Consider the following 17,927-nt stretch of genomic DNA (forward strand, 5'->3'; position numbering starts at 1 on the left):
TGGCGATTCACGGCCACGCGGCGATTCCACGGCTACGCGCGGCGGCGACGCCCACGTTGCGGCGTGATCGTCCACTACGCGGCGGATCACGGCTACGCGGCGGCGGATCACGGCCACGCGCTGGCGGCGGATAGCCCATTACTACGGCGGCGATTCCATGGCCATGGCGGCGGATACCCAATACGCGGCGACGGCTGGCCACGCATATGATATCGGCGGCTACGCGCGGCGACATCTACGCGCGGCGGCGGAAGACGTCCATTTACGCAGCGGCGATCACGGGCTACGCGCGGCGGCGGACGCTACGCGGCGGGTGATGTCGGCTTACGCGGCGGCGATGCGGCTGGCTGGGCGCGCAGGTGATACCATGGCGCGGCGGAGGCGCATGCGCATGCGCGCGGTGGCGGACGGCTACGGCGGTGGCGGATGCCCATTACGGCGCGCGGCGGCGGATGTCGCATGGCACGCAGGTGACGCCGGCGGCGCATGCGGCGGTGGTGGAGCGCCGGCGGCGGCGTGCGGTGGTGGAGCGCCGGCGGCGGCGTGCGGTGGTGGAGCGCCGGCGGCGGCGTGCGGTGGTGGAGCGCCGGCGGGTTGAGGATGAACACCGACAACCGGCGCGCCGACATCTTCCGCGTTCTGGGCGAGGACTGGGAATGCAACGCGAGGCCCCGGAAGCGGAGCGCGGAGGGCGAACACACCGCCGGGCTGTGGGCCTAGGATGGGACGGGGCAGTTGTGCCCGTGGCAGCGGAACACCGGGTAGTCGCCCTCTAAGCAACTGGAACGGGGCAGCACAGCACGTGGCTGAAGGGCTTGTGACTGCGATCCTTCCTGAATCCCATTGGCAAGCAGTCGAACCGCCGCTGGTGCTGCTGCTTGTAAACCGACAACAATCAGCGGGACCGCATGGGATTGGCCAGCGGCCTGGATACCGGCCCCTATTAAGTGGGCTGCGTGCGGCCCCACCGCCATTAAAGCGGCTGCCAATAACTGCCACTGTCTTTGCACTATGCGCCCATCGTTACGGAGACCGGATCTAGTGATTCCCGGGCGATTCCACTCGCCACTACAACGAAAACGCTTTATGCGTACGCAAATAAAGTGCAGTGACCCTTCGCGTGCAATCGACCCTGCCCCTACGGCTCCGGCAGGCGCAGTATTTTCCCCATCCGCTCGCATCCGAAACCCAGAAAACCCTGACGCCCCTGCCGGTCCTGATGGGTCGTGACAAAACTGCCGCCGGCTACTTACTTCTCCCGGAGCACATGGTTGATGGCGTCTCTTCCGGTTTCCCTAAATGGGACTTCGACACTGGCTCCAGTATCGGTGCGGTATATAGCGCAACGAAGTCCCGGAAGAACTAAATGTTCTTGTAAATGGGGTATCCCCAGACCCGTCAACGCGTCTACACTGGTTATGCCGGTTTGTTGGATGGCGTTGGTTAAAACTCCCGGAAAACGGACTTCGAGGTGTTCGGCATCTGCGCAAAACCGCAGTAACATGTATTATATTTATATACATTATGGAAATCAACACGATCATGACAGAACGGATTGACATTTTAATAATTATCATATAAGAGTGTTTTCACAGTTTTGCTTAATTACGTATCATTTTTGCTTAATACATAGTACAAACCTATGTTGAATTTTTCCAGGTAGGACATTTCGGGAATGTTTCTTGATACCGGCCGGTAACTGCAAATCAGTCCGGATTATTCAATAATAACTTTACACACTTTGCATGTACACAGACTACAGATACACACGCACACCATTCTCTTAATCTGTGCTGTGGTACACTGGTACGGGAAATCATTGCCTCGCTTACATTAATGGCACGTTTGCATTAACATAATTTTTTGTGCAGAATATAAACATGGCGGCCTTTTCATCAGTTTTATTCGTTCATTGTGATACAATTGTTGAAAATCAATAAAAAATAACAGAAAATGTCAGCGCCGCCATGTTAATATTCTGTATATAAAAATTATGTTAACGCAAAATGATATTTGTATTTCACTTAACATAAAATGAAATATTTTCAAAATATTCGACTAATTTTTGCGCTGCAATTTTCAAACAGTTTTCGCCCGGAGGGGGTTGCGCGCACCGAACCCTGCTTCTCTGAAAGAAACCTCAAAAACATCAATGAAAACATTCTGGAAATCTTAAATTAACTTTTTTAATTGAACAATATAAAGATGACATAAGCAATCAAGAAAAAAGCGAAGAATATACGTACATTTAAAACAAAATTGAGAAATGAAACACAGAAGCGAAGTACTTGTATTTGACAGTGAACACACCGAGCACACCACCACCACCGAGGCGTCATTCGTCAACGGGAGAAAACTTCCAAGCTCATCTTATGAAAATTATAAGTAAAATTTTATAAACCTTGAATTTAACATCAACCAGCACACACAATCAACACATGATAAACTGCGCCAGGAAAAAAAAAGCACAAATCGCAAAATAACCAAAAACTTAACAACAATATTTTTAACTAATTTATTCAAAACGAAACTACGCCAAAAATCAAGCGCTGCACTAGTTTTATATAAAATCTAGAACGCCGCAGAATATCATGCCTTAACTGCACACAAAAAATGAAAAGTTTTTGTAGGGTTTTATTGTAAAATCTTAGCTGGGAACCCAATCGTACTTACGTATGCTGTGTATGATTCGAAGGGAAAGTTCCCAATAGTGGTCGATGATTAAAATCGGCGCTGATAAATGGGTCAAATCAAACGGTATTCAGAAACTGATGTATCCAAAGAAGAAAAAGCAGATTCCGCAGCAAAGGAGAAATAACGGAAGCGAGATGGAGCGAAGAAGCACAACAAATGCTGCAAAAAAGCTTTAAAATACATTTCATGGAGGAAAGCAAAATCAGCTAAGCCAATCTATCCCAATTCCAACTGTACATGTGGACACTGGGCAACCGGACAGCAAACACAATTAAGTACATGCTCTGGCAAACTCCAATACCATCGCAAAGTGGAATGGAATGAATTTTCTTCGACGACGTCGAAGAGCAGTGCTTAAACGTCTATAATACTTAAAAATGTACAATTAACGCGGCACAGCTAATTTTGCGGGGACAAAGAAACGCATTAACCTAGATAATTAAAAAAAATTTTTCATAAACGATTATTGCCAGAGTATGTACTATCAGCGCGAAACATCTAATTCACGTAAATAAATGAAAAAGGCTTCACCAGTGTACAATTTGCATGATATATCTAATTTTGGATAAAAAATAGGACTTATGAACGGAATTCCAACAAGTGCGATGTGTTTAATTTATCACATATTGTTATTGTGGGAGCATGTATAACCAGCGCAAAAAATCTTATTTTACGGAAAAAAAATCCTTGATTAAGGTAAAATTGGCGCCATATATTTAAATATGCATAAATAATCAGAATTTTTGCTAAAGGAACAATAAGAGCGATTTGTATTATTTCCTGCAAATTGTTAACCCCACAGCACGTACATTTAGCGAGAAACAACTTAATTTACATAAACAAAAAACACTTCAACCGAATACAATTTGCGCGATATATCTAATTTTGAATAAAAAAAGGGCTTATGAACGGAGTTCCAACAAGTTCGATATGTTTAATTTTTCACATATTGTTATTGTCTGAGCATATATAATCAGTGCAAAAAATCTTATTTTACGAAAAAAAATCCTTCATTAAGGTAAAGTTAGCGCGATATCTTAATTTGCATAGATAATAAGAATTTTTGCCCTATGCACAACAAAGCGATTTGTGTTATTTCTCCCAAATCGGTAAGCCCAAAGCACGTAAAATTAGCAAGGGACAGCTAAATTTACGTAATCAAGAAAACACTTCAACCGAGTACAATTTGCGCGATATATCTAATTTTGAATAAAAAAAGGGCTTCTGAACGGAGTTCCAACAAGTGCGATATGTTTAAGTTTTCACATATTGTTATTGTCTGAGCATGTATAATCAGCGCAAAAATCTTATTTTATGAAAGACAATCCTTCATTAAGGTAATGTTAGCGCGATATCTAAATTTGCATAGATAATAAGAATTTTTGTCCTATGCACAACAAATGCGATTTGTGTTATTTCTCACAAATCGGTAAGCCCACAGCCCGTAAACTTAGCAAAAGACAGCTAAATTTACGTAATCAAGAAAACACTTCAACCGTGTACAATCTACGCGATATATATGATTTTGAATAAAAAATAAAACTTATGAGCGGAGTTTTAACAAGTGCAATATGTTTAATTTTCACATATTTTTATTCTAGGAGCATGTACAATGAGCGCAAAGAATCTTCTTTTACGAAAAAAATTCTTAATCAAAATAACATTAGCGCCATATGATTAAATTTGCATAGATAATCAGAATTTATGCTCTAAGAACAATAAAGGCGATTTGTGTTTTTTCTCACTATATGTTGACCCCATAGCAAGTAAAAGTATTGAAAAACAGCTAAATTTACGTAATCAAAAGCATTTCAACCGTGTGCAATCTGCGCGATATATCTAATTTCGAATAAAAAATACGACTTATGAACGGCGTTCCAACAAGTGCGATATTTTTAATTTTTCACATATTGTTATTGTGGGAGCATGTATAATCAGCGCAAAAAATCTTATTTACGAAAAAAAATCCTTGATTAAGGTAAAATTAGCGCCGTTTATTTAAATTTGCATAGATAATTAAAAATTTTGCCCTTAGAACAATAATCGCGATATATCTAATAAAAAAAATACAGCCTTTATTGCGATTCAGTCCCTACCCAGGCTCGCAGGTCCTGGAATTACTGCCAGAACACTATTATACTTATAGTTGCGTGAAAGAACAGGACAATAATAATTACTTATGTTCATTTATTTCGTTCTTATATGCTTTTTTTTCGCCTTACTGTCGCTTAGTCTCCCGGCATTAAAACCCAAAACCTCCAGCAGCATTAAATTTAATTTTAATTTCGTGAAATTTTCAACAAAATTTTCAAAACAAAATGGAGTACAAGGGAAAGCATGGAGAGACTAAACTGAAAATCTGGCCTGTTCTTTCTTACAACTGTCTTATTTTATTACAATCGCAATAAGGTAAAGTGTAACGGAACAGATTGCCACAACAACAATAATCGGAAAACATGAGATCGGACACTAATCTGAAACAGCATCATTGTAGACCGTGCTGAGGACGACCTGCGAGGAAGAACGACTAGCGTGCATGAACATTGAACAAATTACTTGGGCCTGGTACTGTCCAGTCCTTGTTAGATTTATTTAAAAAGATAACATATGAGCAAGACACAGCAATAGTCATTAAGTTTTTAAACAGCGACTTCGACTGCGGTAAGGCGGTAACCGGCCGGATGGTGCTGGCTATTTTGTCCATACTGATCATGGCGTCACGTGCGACCATTCCCCTTGAACCTATTGCGAGGTGGTAGTAGTCCGCCTGCCAGCCGGCGCCGGTTAGTTGTTGTACCAGCGGGGTGTAACGCGTGTGTTTCCGTGCCTCGGCATTGGCGAATCCATGTACGGTCTCAAAGGGAATGGTCAGCTCCGCTAAAATAAGACGCTTCTCCCGGCGGTTAGTACAACACAAGTCTGGAGAAAGGGAAGTAGGGAAGACATCAACAACTAATTTTGAATAAAAAATAGAACTTATGAATGGAGTTCCAACAAGTGCAACATTTTTAATTTTTCACATATTGTTATTGCCTGAGCATGTATAATCGGCGCAAAAAATCTTATTTTACACAAGAAAATCCTTTATCAAGGTGAAGTTAGCGCCATATCTAAATTTGCATAGACAATAAAAATTTTTGTCGTAAGCGCAATAAGGGCGATTTGTGTTATTTCTCACTAATCGTTAACCCCACAGCAATTAAACTAGCGAGAAACAGCTAAATTTACGTAATCAAGAAAACAATTAAACCGTGTACGATCTGCGCGATGTATCTAATTTTGAATAAAAAATAGAGCTTATGCACGGAGTTTCAACAACTGAGATATGTTTAATTTTTACACATTGTTATTAGGGGAGCATGTATAATCAGCGCAAAAAATCTTCTTTTACGAAAAAAATCCTTGATTAAGGTAAAATTAGCGCCATATATTTAAATCTGCATAGAAAATTAGAATTTTTGCCCTATAGACAATAAGGGCGATTTGTATTATTTCTCACTAATCGTTAACCCCACAGCAAGTAAACTAGCGAGAAACAGCTAAATTTACGTAATCAAGAAAACAATTCAACCGTGTACGATCTGCGCGATGTATCTAATTTTGAATAAAAAATAGAGCCTATGAACGGAGTTCTATCAAGTGCGATGTTTTTATTTTTTCACATATTGTTATTTTTTTGAGCAAGTATAATCAGCACAAAAAATCTTATTTTACGAAGAAAAGATCCTTCATTAAAGTATAATTAGCGCGATATCTAAATTTGCTAGATAATAGGAATTTTTGCCCTAAGCATAATTAAAACGTTTTGTGTTATTTCTTACAAATTGTTAACCGCAAAGCACGTACATTTAGCGAGAAACAGCTTAATTTACGTAAACAAAAAACATTTCAACCGTGTACAATTTGCGCAGTTTATCTAATTTTAGATAAAAAATGGGACTTATGAACGGAGTTCCAACAAGTGCGATATGTTTAAGTTTTCACATATTGTTATTGTCTGAGCATGTATAATCAGTGCAAAAAATCTTATTTTACGAAGAAAAGATCCTTCATTAAAGTATAATTAGCGCGATATCTAAATTTGCTAGATAATAGGAATTTTTGCCCTAAGCATAATTAAAACGTTTTGTGTTATTTCTTACAAATTGTTAACCGCAAAGCACGTACATTTAGCGAGAAACAGCTTAATTTACGTAAACAAAAAACATTTCAACCGTGTACAATTTGCGCAGTTTATCTAATTTTAGATAAAAAATGGGACTTATGAACGGAGTTCCAACAAGTTCGATATGTTTAATTTTTCACATATTGTTATTGTGGGAGCATGTATAATCAGCGCAAAAAAAGTCCTATTTTACGAAAACAAATCCTTGATTAAGGTAAAATTAGCGCTATTTAGTTGAACTTGCATAGATAATCAGAATTTTTGCATTAAGAACAATAATCGCGCTATATCTAATTTTGAATAAAAAATACAAATTATGAACGGAGTTCCAACAAGTGCGATATTTTTAATTTTTCACATATTGTTTTTGTGGGAGCATGTATAATCAGCGCAAAAAATCTTATTTTACAAATAAACATCCTTGATTAAGGTAAAATTAGCGCCATTTATTTAAATTTGCTTAGATAATCAGAATTTGTTCTCTAAGAACAATAATCGCAATATATCTAAGTTTTAATAAAAAACAGAATTTATAAACGGAGATCCAACAAGTGCAAAAGATTAATTTTTCACATATTTTTATTGTAGGAGCATGTACAATCAGCGCAAAAATATCTTATTATACGAAAAAAAATCCTCGATTAATGTAAAATTAGCGCCATATATTTAAATTTGCATAGATTATCAGAATTTTCGCCCTAAGAACAATAAGATCGTTTGTAATATTTGTCACTAATTGTTAACCCCACAGCAAGTAAAATTAGCGAGAAACAGCTAAATTTACGTAATCAGGAAAACATTTCAACCGCGTACAATCTGCGCGACATATCTAATTTTGAATAAAAAATAGAACCTGTGAACGGATTTTCAAAGTGCGATGTGTTTAATTTTTCACATTTTGTTATTGTCTGAGCATGTATAATCAGCGCAAAAAATCTTATTTCGAAAAAAAAATCCTTCGTTAAAGTAAGATTAGCGCGATATCTAAATTTGCTAGATAATAGGAATTTTTGCCTTAAGCACAATAAGAGCGATTTGTGTTATTTCTTACAAATTGTTAACCGCAGAGCCCGTACATCTAGCGAGAAACACTTAAGGCCGGATTCAGGCTTACTTCTATCTATCCATTTTCTATTGAAGCGCCGCCCAAAACGGCCAGTTTTTTAGCAGTTTGCGTGAACGCGGCGCGCTTTGCTAAACAGATACCTAAATAAGGAGCAGAAATGCGTTCACACAGGCACCTTTGGATAGGTGCAATAAAAGTTGTTGTTTAGGCGACTGCGATAGCCAGTCGGGTTTGCGTAAACGCCAGCCACCTATCTGTATTTATGCGAGTATAAAGTCATTCAATACTTAAACATAACGCGGAACTAAAACCGAGCAGAATCACAGAATGGTAATTATTTTCACACTCTTACTGTTTAAAAGGTCGATAATTAAGTGACTGCGTCACTGTAGGATAAATATGTGTAATAACATTAACGGTAACAGTTCCGTGTGCTTCACCATATATTATTTAATCGCAATTGCAGAGAATTAAAAACTGATTTCACGCTTGCGCTACCTCAGTATTTCAGTTCTTAGGGTGCCATTTATTTGTTGCAATAAATACAATAAATTACTGAATGCATTTTAAAGTCAGTGCTTCAAAAGCGGGCAAAGGTCGAAATCAATTTTCCAGGTTCAAAAAATAGAACGTCTCACAAAACACCAGATAATACAGTGTTCATAATTTCGTATTTACCCGACGTATTTACCCGACAGTTGGTTCGTTAATTATTCGGCTTGCCATAAGCCTAATATCGGCTCACCATAATGCACCGCTCAACCGCCTCGGGCCGCTGTTTGCTACCGTCACAGCGGGCGGATGCGTATAGCGCTGCATACAGTAACCGTGGGCGGTTGCCAGTTGCCGAAACAGTGGGCGGTTGCCTACTGTCTAGTGCCGAGGTGAAAAGTTTACTAACCGCAAAGTGCAACCACAGCTCTAATACAATTATTTGTAACAGTTTATCGAGAACAAATTATAAAAAAGCACGGACTGAGTGCACGTATGAGGATCGCTGTATAGAGCAGTGAAAGTCTATCACGTCAGAAGGCAATAAATAAATATGAAAGAGCTCTGTTCCTTTAAAGTATAAACGAACTATTTCCACGGTGTTAGCACAGTTGAAATTTCCATCTTCATCAAGCGGCTGGTTACATTAAGCTATATATTTATTAACTGCAGGTGCAGACTTACCAGTACCGATGGTCTTTCTCAAATCAAATTTAGCACCCAGTGAAAAGTTTATATTGTTTTTGATAGCGGTAGATCTCCAATTTCACAACACACATATAGAACAATATATTATCGCGCGCGTTTTAATTATACAAAGGGAACTATTTATTGATTGCAGATTTGCTTATCCAACAAACGCACGATACCATTTAAAATGGGCTAGCATTTATGATTTAGTAGATTGTAAACGTTAAAGTACGGCATTTGTCTATTACTCGTAAAAGACAGATTAGTCGTATCTACGGAACAAACGAAAAGGTACCCTTTAATAGGAAAGCACTGTTCAGGCTGCGCATTGCTATCTACCAATTAAGACCTAGGTAATTACCGTTAGCATAAGTGTGCTGCGTGAACGCAATTTTAGGACCTAATGCAATTAGGTGATTGTCCCCGTTGAACTCAAATAACAATAAGCAATTAAAATAGATAGGTGTATGCCTGAACGGGCCCAAATTTACGTAAACAAAAAAACATTTCAACCGTGTACAATTTGCGCAGTTTATCTAATTTTGAATAAAAAACACAACTTATGAACGGAGTTCCAACAAGTGCGAAAGATAAATTTTTTACATATTGTTATTGTAGGAGCATGTATAATCAGCCCAAAAAATCTTATTTTACGAAAAAAAATCCATGATTAAAGTAACATTAGTGCCATATATTTAAATTTGCATAGATAATCAGAATTTTTATCCTATGCACAACAAAGGCGATTTCTGTTATTTCTCACAAATCGGTAAGCCCACAGCCCTTACATTTAGGTAGAAACAACTTAATTTACGAAACAAAAAACACTTCAACCGTGTACAATCTGCGCGATAAATTTAATTTTAAATAAAAAATAAGACCTATGAACGGAATTCCAACAAGTCCGATGTGTTTAATTTTTCACATTTTGTTATTGTCGGAGCATGTATAATCAGCCCAAAAAATCTCATTTTACGAACAAAATCCTTGATTAAGGTAAGATTAGTGCCATATATTTAAATTTGCATAGATAATCAGAATTTTTGCCATTAGAACAATAATTGCGATATATCAAATTTTAAATAAAGAATACAACTTATGAACGGAGTTCCAACAAGTGCAATGTTTTTAATTTCTCACATATTGTTGTTGCCTGAGCATGTATAATCAGCGCAAAAAATCTTATTTTACGAAAAAAAATCCATGATTAAAGTAACATTAGTGCCATATATTTAAATTTGCATAGATAATCAGAATTTTTATCCTATGCACAACAAAGGCGATTTCTGTTATTTCTCACAAATCGGTAAGCCCACAGCCCTTACATTTAGGTAGAAACAACTTAATTTACGAAACAAAAAACACTTCAACCGTGTACAATCTGCACGATAAATTTTATTATAAATAAAAAATAGAACCTATGAACGGAATTCTAACAAGTCCGACGTGTTTAATTTAAGTTAAATTTTTTACATATTGTTATTGTCGGAGCATGTATAATCAGCCCAAAAAATCTTATTTTACGAACAAAATCCTTGATTAATGTAAGATTAGTGCCATATATTTAAATTTGCATAGATAATCAGAGTTTTTGCCATTAGAACAATAATTGCGATATATCAAATTTTAAATAAAGAATACAATTTATGAACGGAGTTCCAACAAGTGCAATGTTTTTAATTTCTCACATATTGTTGTTGCCTGAGCATGTATAATCAGCGCAAAAAATCTTATTTTACGAAACAAAATCCTTCATTAATGTAAAGTTAGCGCAATATCTAAATTTGGAAAGATAATAAGAATTTTTATCCTATGCACAACAAAGGCGATTTCTGTTTTTTCTGACAAATCGGTAAGCCCACAGCCCGTAAACTTATCAAGAGACAGCTAAATTTACGTAATCAAGCAAACACTTCAACCGTGTGCAATCTGCGCGATATATCTTATTTTGAATAAAAATTAGAACTTTTGAACGTTACAACAAGTGCGATATTTTTTATTTTTCACATATTGTTATTGTCTGAGCATGTATAATCAGCCCAAAAAATCTTATTTTACGAAACAAAATCCTTGATTAAGGTAACATTAGCGCCATATATTTAAATTTGGATAGATAATCAGAATTTTTGCCCTTAGAACAATGATTGCGGTATATCAAATTTTAAATAAAAAATACAGCTTATGAACCGAGTTCCAACAAGTGCAATGTTTTTAATTTTTCACATATTGTTATTGTGAGAGCATGTATAATCAGCGCAAGAAATCTTAGTTTACGAAAAACAAATCCTTGATTAAGGTAAAATTGGCGCCATATATATTTAAATACGCGTAGATAATCAGAATGTTTGCTAAAAGAACAATAAAGGCGATTTATATTATTTCCTGCAAATTGTTTACCCCACAGCATGTACATTTAGGTAGAAACAACTTAATTTACGAAACTAAAAACACTTCAACCGTGTACAATCTGCGCGATAAATTTAATTTTAACTAAAAAATAGAACCTATGAACGGAATTCCAACAAGTCCGATGTGTTTAATTTTTCACATATTGTTATTGTCGGAGCATGTATAATCAGCCCAAAAAAATCCTATTTTACGAAAAAAAATCCTTGATTAAGGTGACATTAGCGCCATATATTTAAATTTGCATAGTAAATCAAAATTTTTGCCCTTAGAACAATAAGGGCGATTTGTGATATTTCTCACTTATTGTTAACCCCACAGCAAGTAAAATTAGCGAGAAACAGCTAAATTTAAGTAATCAAGAAAACAATTCAAACGTGTACAATCTGCGCGATATATCTAATTTCGAATAAAAATAGAGCCTATGAACGGAGTTCTAACAAGTGCAATGTTTTTATTTTTTCACATACTGTAAAAATCCTTATTAAGGTAAAATTAGCGCCGTATATTAAAATTTGCATAGATCGTCAGAATTTTTGCCCTAAGAAAAATAATTGCGATATATCAAATTTTAAATAAAAAATACAGCTTATGAACGGAGTTCCAACAAGTGCAATGTTTTTAATTTTCACATAATGTTATTGCCCGAGCATGTATAATCAGCGCAAAAAATCTTTTTTACGAAACAAAATCCTTGATTGAGGTAAAATTAGCGCCATATATTTAAATTCGCATAGAAAATCAGAATTTTTGCCAATACAACAATAATTGCGATATATCTAATTTTGAATAAAAAATACAACTTATGAACGGGGTTCCAACAAGTGCAATGTTTTAAATCTTTCACATATTGTTATTGCCCGAGCATGTATAATCAGCGCAAAAAATCATTTTTCACGAAACAAAATCCTTCATTAAGGTAAAGTTAGCGCGATAAATTTGCATAAATAATAAAAATTTTTATCCTATGCACAACAAAGGCGATTTGTGTTATTTCCCACAAATTGGTAACCGCACAGCAAGAAAAATTGGCGAGAAACAGCTAAATTTACGTAATCAAGAAAAGACTTCAACTGTGTACAATCTGCGCAATATATCTAATTTTGGATAAGAAATAGAGCTCATAAACGGAGTTCCAACAAGTGCGATATCTTTAATTTTTCACATATTGTTCTTGTCTTGCATGTATAATCAGCGCAGAAAATTAAATTTTACGAAAAAAATCCTTCATCAAAGAAAAATTAGCGCAATATATTTAAATTTGCATAGATAATCAGAATTGTTGTTCTCAGCTCAATAAGGGCGATTTGTGTTATTTCCCACAAATTGGTAACCCCACAGCACGCAAAATTAGCAAAAGACAGCTAAATTTACGTAATCAAGAAAACACTTCAACCGTGTACAATCTGCGCGACATAGTTGATTTTGAATAAAAAATAAAACTTATTAGCGGAGTTCCAACAAGTGCTGTATTCTTAATTTTTCACATATTGTTATTGTCTGAGCATGTATAATCAGCGCAAAAAATCTTATTTTACGGAAAAAAAATCCTTGATTAAGGTAAAATTGGCGCCATATATTTAAATATGCATAGATAATCAGAATGTTTGCTAAAAGAACAATAAGGGCGATTTATATTGTTTCCTGCAAATTGTTAACCCCACAGCACGTACATTTAGGGAGAAAAAACTTAATTTACGAAACAAAAAACATTTCAACCGTGTACAATTTGCGCAGATTATCTAATTTTGAATAAAAAATATGACCTATGAACGGAGTTCCAACAAGTGCGAGGGATCAATTTCTCACATATTTTTATTCTAGGAGCATGTACAATCAGCGCAAAAAATCCTATTTTCTGAAAAAAAATCATTCATTAAGGTAAAGCTAGCGCGACATCTAAATTTGCATAGATATTAAAAAGTTTTTTATTCTAAGCACAATAAGGGCGATTTGTGTTATTTCTCACAAATTGTAAACTCACAGCACGTAAAGTTAACCAGAAACCGTACACAGGTTTTATTTTTTATTCAAAATTAGATATATCGTGCAGATTGTACACGGTTGAAGCGTTTTCTAGATTTTTTAAATTTAGCTGTTTATGTTTAGCTAAATTTACGTAATAGAGAAAACACTTCAACCGTGTACAATTTGCGCGATGTATCTAATTTCGGTTAAAAAACAGGACTTATGATCGGAGTTCCAACAAGTGCGATATTTTTAATTTTTCACATATTGTTATTGTCTGAGCATGTATAATCAGCGCACAAAATTTTATTTTACGAAAAAATCCTTCATTAAAGAAAAATTAGCGCAATATATTAGAATTTGCATAGATAATCAGAATTGTTGTCCTCAGCACAATAAGGCCGATTTGTGTTATTTCTCACAAATTGGTAACCCCACAGCACGCAAAACTAGCAAGAGACAGCTAAATTTACGTAATCAAGAAAACACTTCAACCGTGTACAATCTGCGCGACATATCTAATTTTGAATAAAAAATAAAACTTATTAGCGGAGTTCCAACAAGTGCTGTATTCTTAATTTTTCACATATTGTTCTTGTCTGAGCATGTATTATCAGCGCAAAAAATCTTATTTTACGAAAAAAAGTTCTTCATTAAGGTAAAGTTAGCGCGATATCTAAATTTGCATTGATAATAAGAATTTTTGTCCTAAGCACAATAAGAGCGATCTGCGTTATTTCTCACAAATCGGTAACCCCACAGCACGTAAAATTAGCGGGAGACAGCTAAATTTACGTTATCAAGAAAACGCTTCAGCCGTGTACACGCGCGATATATCTTATTTTGAATAAAAAACGGAACTTATGAACGGAGTTCCAACAAGTGCGATATTTTTAATTTTTCACATAATGTTTTCTTCTGAGCATGTATAATCAGCACAAAAAATCTTATTTTACGAAAAAAAGTTCTTCATTCAGGTAAAGTTAGCGCGATATCTAAATTTGCATTGATAATAAGATTTTTGTCCTAAGCACAATAAGGGCGATTTGTGTTTTTCTCACAAATTGGTAACCCCACAGCACGCAAAATTAGCGGGAGACTGCTAAATTTACGTTATCAAGAAAACACTTTAGCCGTGTACACAATCTGCGCGATATATCTTACTTTGAATAAAAAACGGAACTTATGAACGGGATTCCAAAAAGTGTGATATGTTTAATTTTTTAGAGCCTTTTAATGCCAATAAATGTTCATTTGGCGCGAAACAGTCAATGTTATATAAACGAAACGTCTTTAACAGCATGCAATAAACGCGATATACCTTATTTCGCATAAACCGTATGACTTGTGGCCTTAAATACAATAAGTGCGATACGTCATACTTTTCTGTTGGCTGCACACAGATGCAGACTTAACACTATGAAAAGAAGAAGACTAGTCTTCGCATAGGAATAGTGTTAACGGCTTGTTTTTGGTTCGTCTATGGAGATTCGTAACCAAAATGTTACACCCCTTTGATTCGCCCAATTTAGGGGAGTGGTTTAGTATTTTCCGGAGGGCAAAACCCTGCAGAGTGCAGTGAGTTATGCATACATAAAGATACTGGATACGTTATAATACAAAGACTGTAAGTATATACGGCTTGCTTTTCAACGGTTAAAACCTTATAAGAGGACAGTTTAGCATTGCAGGCAGTGTAACTGTGCAACCATCCACAGTTGTTGGTTTTTTTTACTTAAGTAAGCCGTTGACCACTTGTTGTGTTCCAGACTATATCAACTTGAACGCTAGCTTTGAGCGCCATCGACTCATTCAATTTTGTTGAATCTCCCAAGCATGGACTTTGTAAGGATATTAGCAATTACATTAAACGCAAAAGCCTTATATGCATGCACAAAGATACAGGATCAGAAATTCATCAAATTTTCTAGAAAAGGCCTTTTTATTTGAAACCTGCCAAGGCCAAATTCTAATTACCGGTTCCCGAGCACCAGAGAGACTTCAGGCGCCGGCTATGGAGCAAAACGTACAAATGTTGCATTCTTATCACTTACTCAAAGTGAACTTATAATGTTTCATAAGCGTGTTTCCGCATGTATTGATATTTCTTGACAGCGACAAAAGTTGTCACAGAAAACAGCTTGCTCTCGTAAATTTTTGAAGTTGGTTTGATTTAATCAATAACTGATCGAGAAGCAAGAGTTGGAGTTATCTGCAAGTCCAAAGAAAACAACCAGCCGTCAGAAACTGCATTAAACCGTCGCCTGTTTGCTTCTTTGCGGTTGTATCAGTTACAGTGCGGCTGTTAAAGGTTTTTTTTCAAAATATCAAATTTTTCAATTTGGTTCAATCCACGCACAATTAAGAGGATAATTTTAGGGAGGAAATGAGTTCTAGAATGAGCACATTCTCATTCCAGCAGCACGCTGCTGGAATGAAAATCTTCACAAATTCGTAACTTTGTTATTTCCGTGCTAAATTTTTTTGTATGCGCTTAAAAAATTAAAATAATGCATACTATTAGGCAGAATAGCTGATTTTCTGGTTTCGTTTCAAGGTTTGGCACTGAGAGCATACGTGCTTAGCATAGCCGCCTATTTGAAATCTCGAATGAGTCTTCCCTAGACAGGTATGTTAACATCAAAGGCTCATAGTGAATAACCCGAAAATAAAAACGAAAGATCAGTTGTTTTGCCTAAGGGTATGCGTTATTTTGTATTTTTTAAGCTTATACAAAAGAATTTAACACGAAAATTAACAAAGTTACGAATGTTTGAAGATTTTGATTCCAGCAGCGTGCTGCATGGGCCACCGCACGCGTACTTCAGTTACGTTACTGCTAGACAGTTGGCAAACTTCGCTAGCGGTATGGCAATCAAAATCGACAATCAGTTCAAGAAAAAATAATGGACGGCTCTGTAAATAATATGCTCTCGTCGTACATTGTATAGTATTTAACCATCATCCAAACTTATTGCAATCAGGTGCGTGCCGCAATTTAGTTAAAGACTCCCGTACACCGTTCAGGAACAAGCCGTATACAGACTATAGAAAGTCTCATGTATCCCGATATATACCACAGCCGACGGAACAATTTCCGCACGAAGTGTTTTTACATACATTTAGAGTTCCATACTTTTTACATACTTTTTACTTACATACTTTTTACATACATGTCAGAGCATTTTCAATCAGCGCAAAAAAGGTTATTTTATGAAAACAAAAAAAAAACGTTTGAACAGTGTTCAATAAGCGCAATATACGTGATTTTGCATAAACAATTAAATTTATGAACGCGGTTCCAACAAGTGCGATATGTTTAATTTTCCACAGCCTTTCAATGTAAGAGCATGTACATTTAGCGCGAAACAGTCAATTTTATGAAAACAAAAGTTCTCTCAACCGCATACAATTAGCGCGATATATCTAATTTTGCATTAACAGTAAGATTTGCGGTTCTAAAGACGATAAGAGCGATATGTATTATTTCTCACAAATTTTTAAAGTATGTACAATCAACGCGAAACAGCTAATTTCACGAAAACAAAAACCTGCTTCAACAGTGTACAATTAGAGGAATATTTGTAATTTTGCATAAAAAATAAAAGTTATGAACGCGGTTCCAACAAATGCGATATGTTTAATTTTTCACAACCGTTAAATGTCAGGGCATGTACATTTGGCACGACACAGTCAATTTTATGAAACCAAAGGACTCAACAGTGTACAATCAGCGCTGTATATTGTATCTAATTTTGCATAAACAATAAGAATTGTGGCCCTAAGTACAGTAAGGACGATATGTATTACTTTGCACAGATTTTTAATGTTAGAGCATGTAGAATTAGCGGAAGCCAGCTAAATTTACTTTTGAAAAAGGCCTCCAAAGAGTAAAATTTGCGCGATATATCTGGTTTTGTATAAACAATATGACTTATGGACGGAGTTACACCAAGTGCGCTATGTTTGATTTTTCACAACCTTTCAATGTCAGTGCATCTACAATCAGCGCAAAAAAACCTATTTTCTATTTTACGAAAGCAAAAAAATGCCTCAACACTCAACAGGGTAAAATTAGCGCGATATATATGATTTTGCATAAGCAATAAGAATTGTGACCCTAAGTACAACAAGGGCGATATGTATTATTTATCACATATTTTAATTGTCAGAGCATGTACAATTAGCGCAAAAAAGCTTATTTCACAAAAACAAAAAAATGCTTCAACAGTGTACATTTAGCGCGATATATCTAATTTTACATAAGCAACAAGACTTATGAACCTAAGCTTTACAAGGGCAAAATGTTTAACTATTACCAAACTTTCATTTTCAGAGCCTGTACATGCAACGCAAAACAGCTAATTTTTTGTGAAGAAAAAACACCTGTTTGTGGTTTATTAAGCATGTTTCAGTTTAAACTAAATGAAAAACTTAAGATACAGG

At 36.4% G+C, this 17,927-nt stretch overlaps 1 protein-coding gene across 1 annotated transcript; it reads right to left on the bottom strand.

Annotated features, from left to right (window-relative positions):
* Window positions 1–562: 562 nt before the first annotated feature.
* LOC129598332 (uncharacterized) lies at window positions 563–2,417 on the bottom strand. Its single transcript, XM_055496187.1, has 4 exons — window positions 2,402–2,417; window positions 1,641–1,699; window positions 1,254–1,482; window positions 563–1,068 (listed from the first exon to the last, which is right to left on the bottom strand). Exons 1-4 carry the CDS (start codon window positions 2,413–2,415, stop codon window positions 717–719), a joined length of 654 nt encoding a protein of 217 aa, XP_055352162.1. The 5' UTR covers window positions 2,416–2,417; the 3' UTR covers window positions 563–716.
* Between the last annotated feature and the right edge of the window lie 15,510 nt (window positions 2,418–17,927).

Source organism: Paramacrobiotus metropolitanus, unplaced genomic scaffold (genome assembly GCF_019649055.1).
Source record: "Paramacrobiotus metropolitanus isolate TYO unplaced genomic scaffold, Prichtersi_v1.0 Parri_scaffold0000119, whole genome shotgun sequence".
Lineage (NCBI taxonomy): Eukaryota > Metazoa > Tardigrada > Eutardigrada > Parachela > Macrobiotidae > Paramacrobiotus > Paramacrobiotus metropolitanus.

Coding starts and splice junctions, on each gene's coding strand:
- LOC129598332 (XM_055496187.1), bottom strand. Junction 1,483..1,640: donor CCTGGAAAAATTCAACATAG/GTTTGTACTATG, acceptor GGTTTTGCGCAG/ATGCCGAACACCTCGAAGTC. Junction 1,069..1,253: donor AACCATGTGCTCCGGGAGAA/GTAAGTAGCCGG, acceptor TTTTCGTTGTAG/TGGCGAGTGGAATCGCCCGG.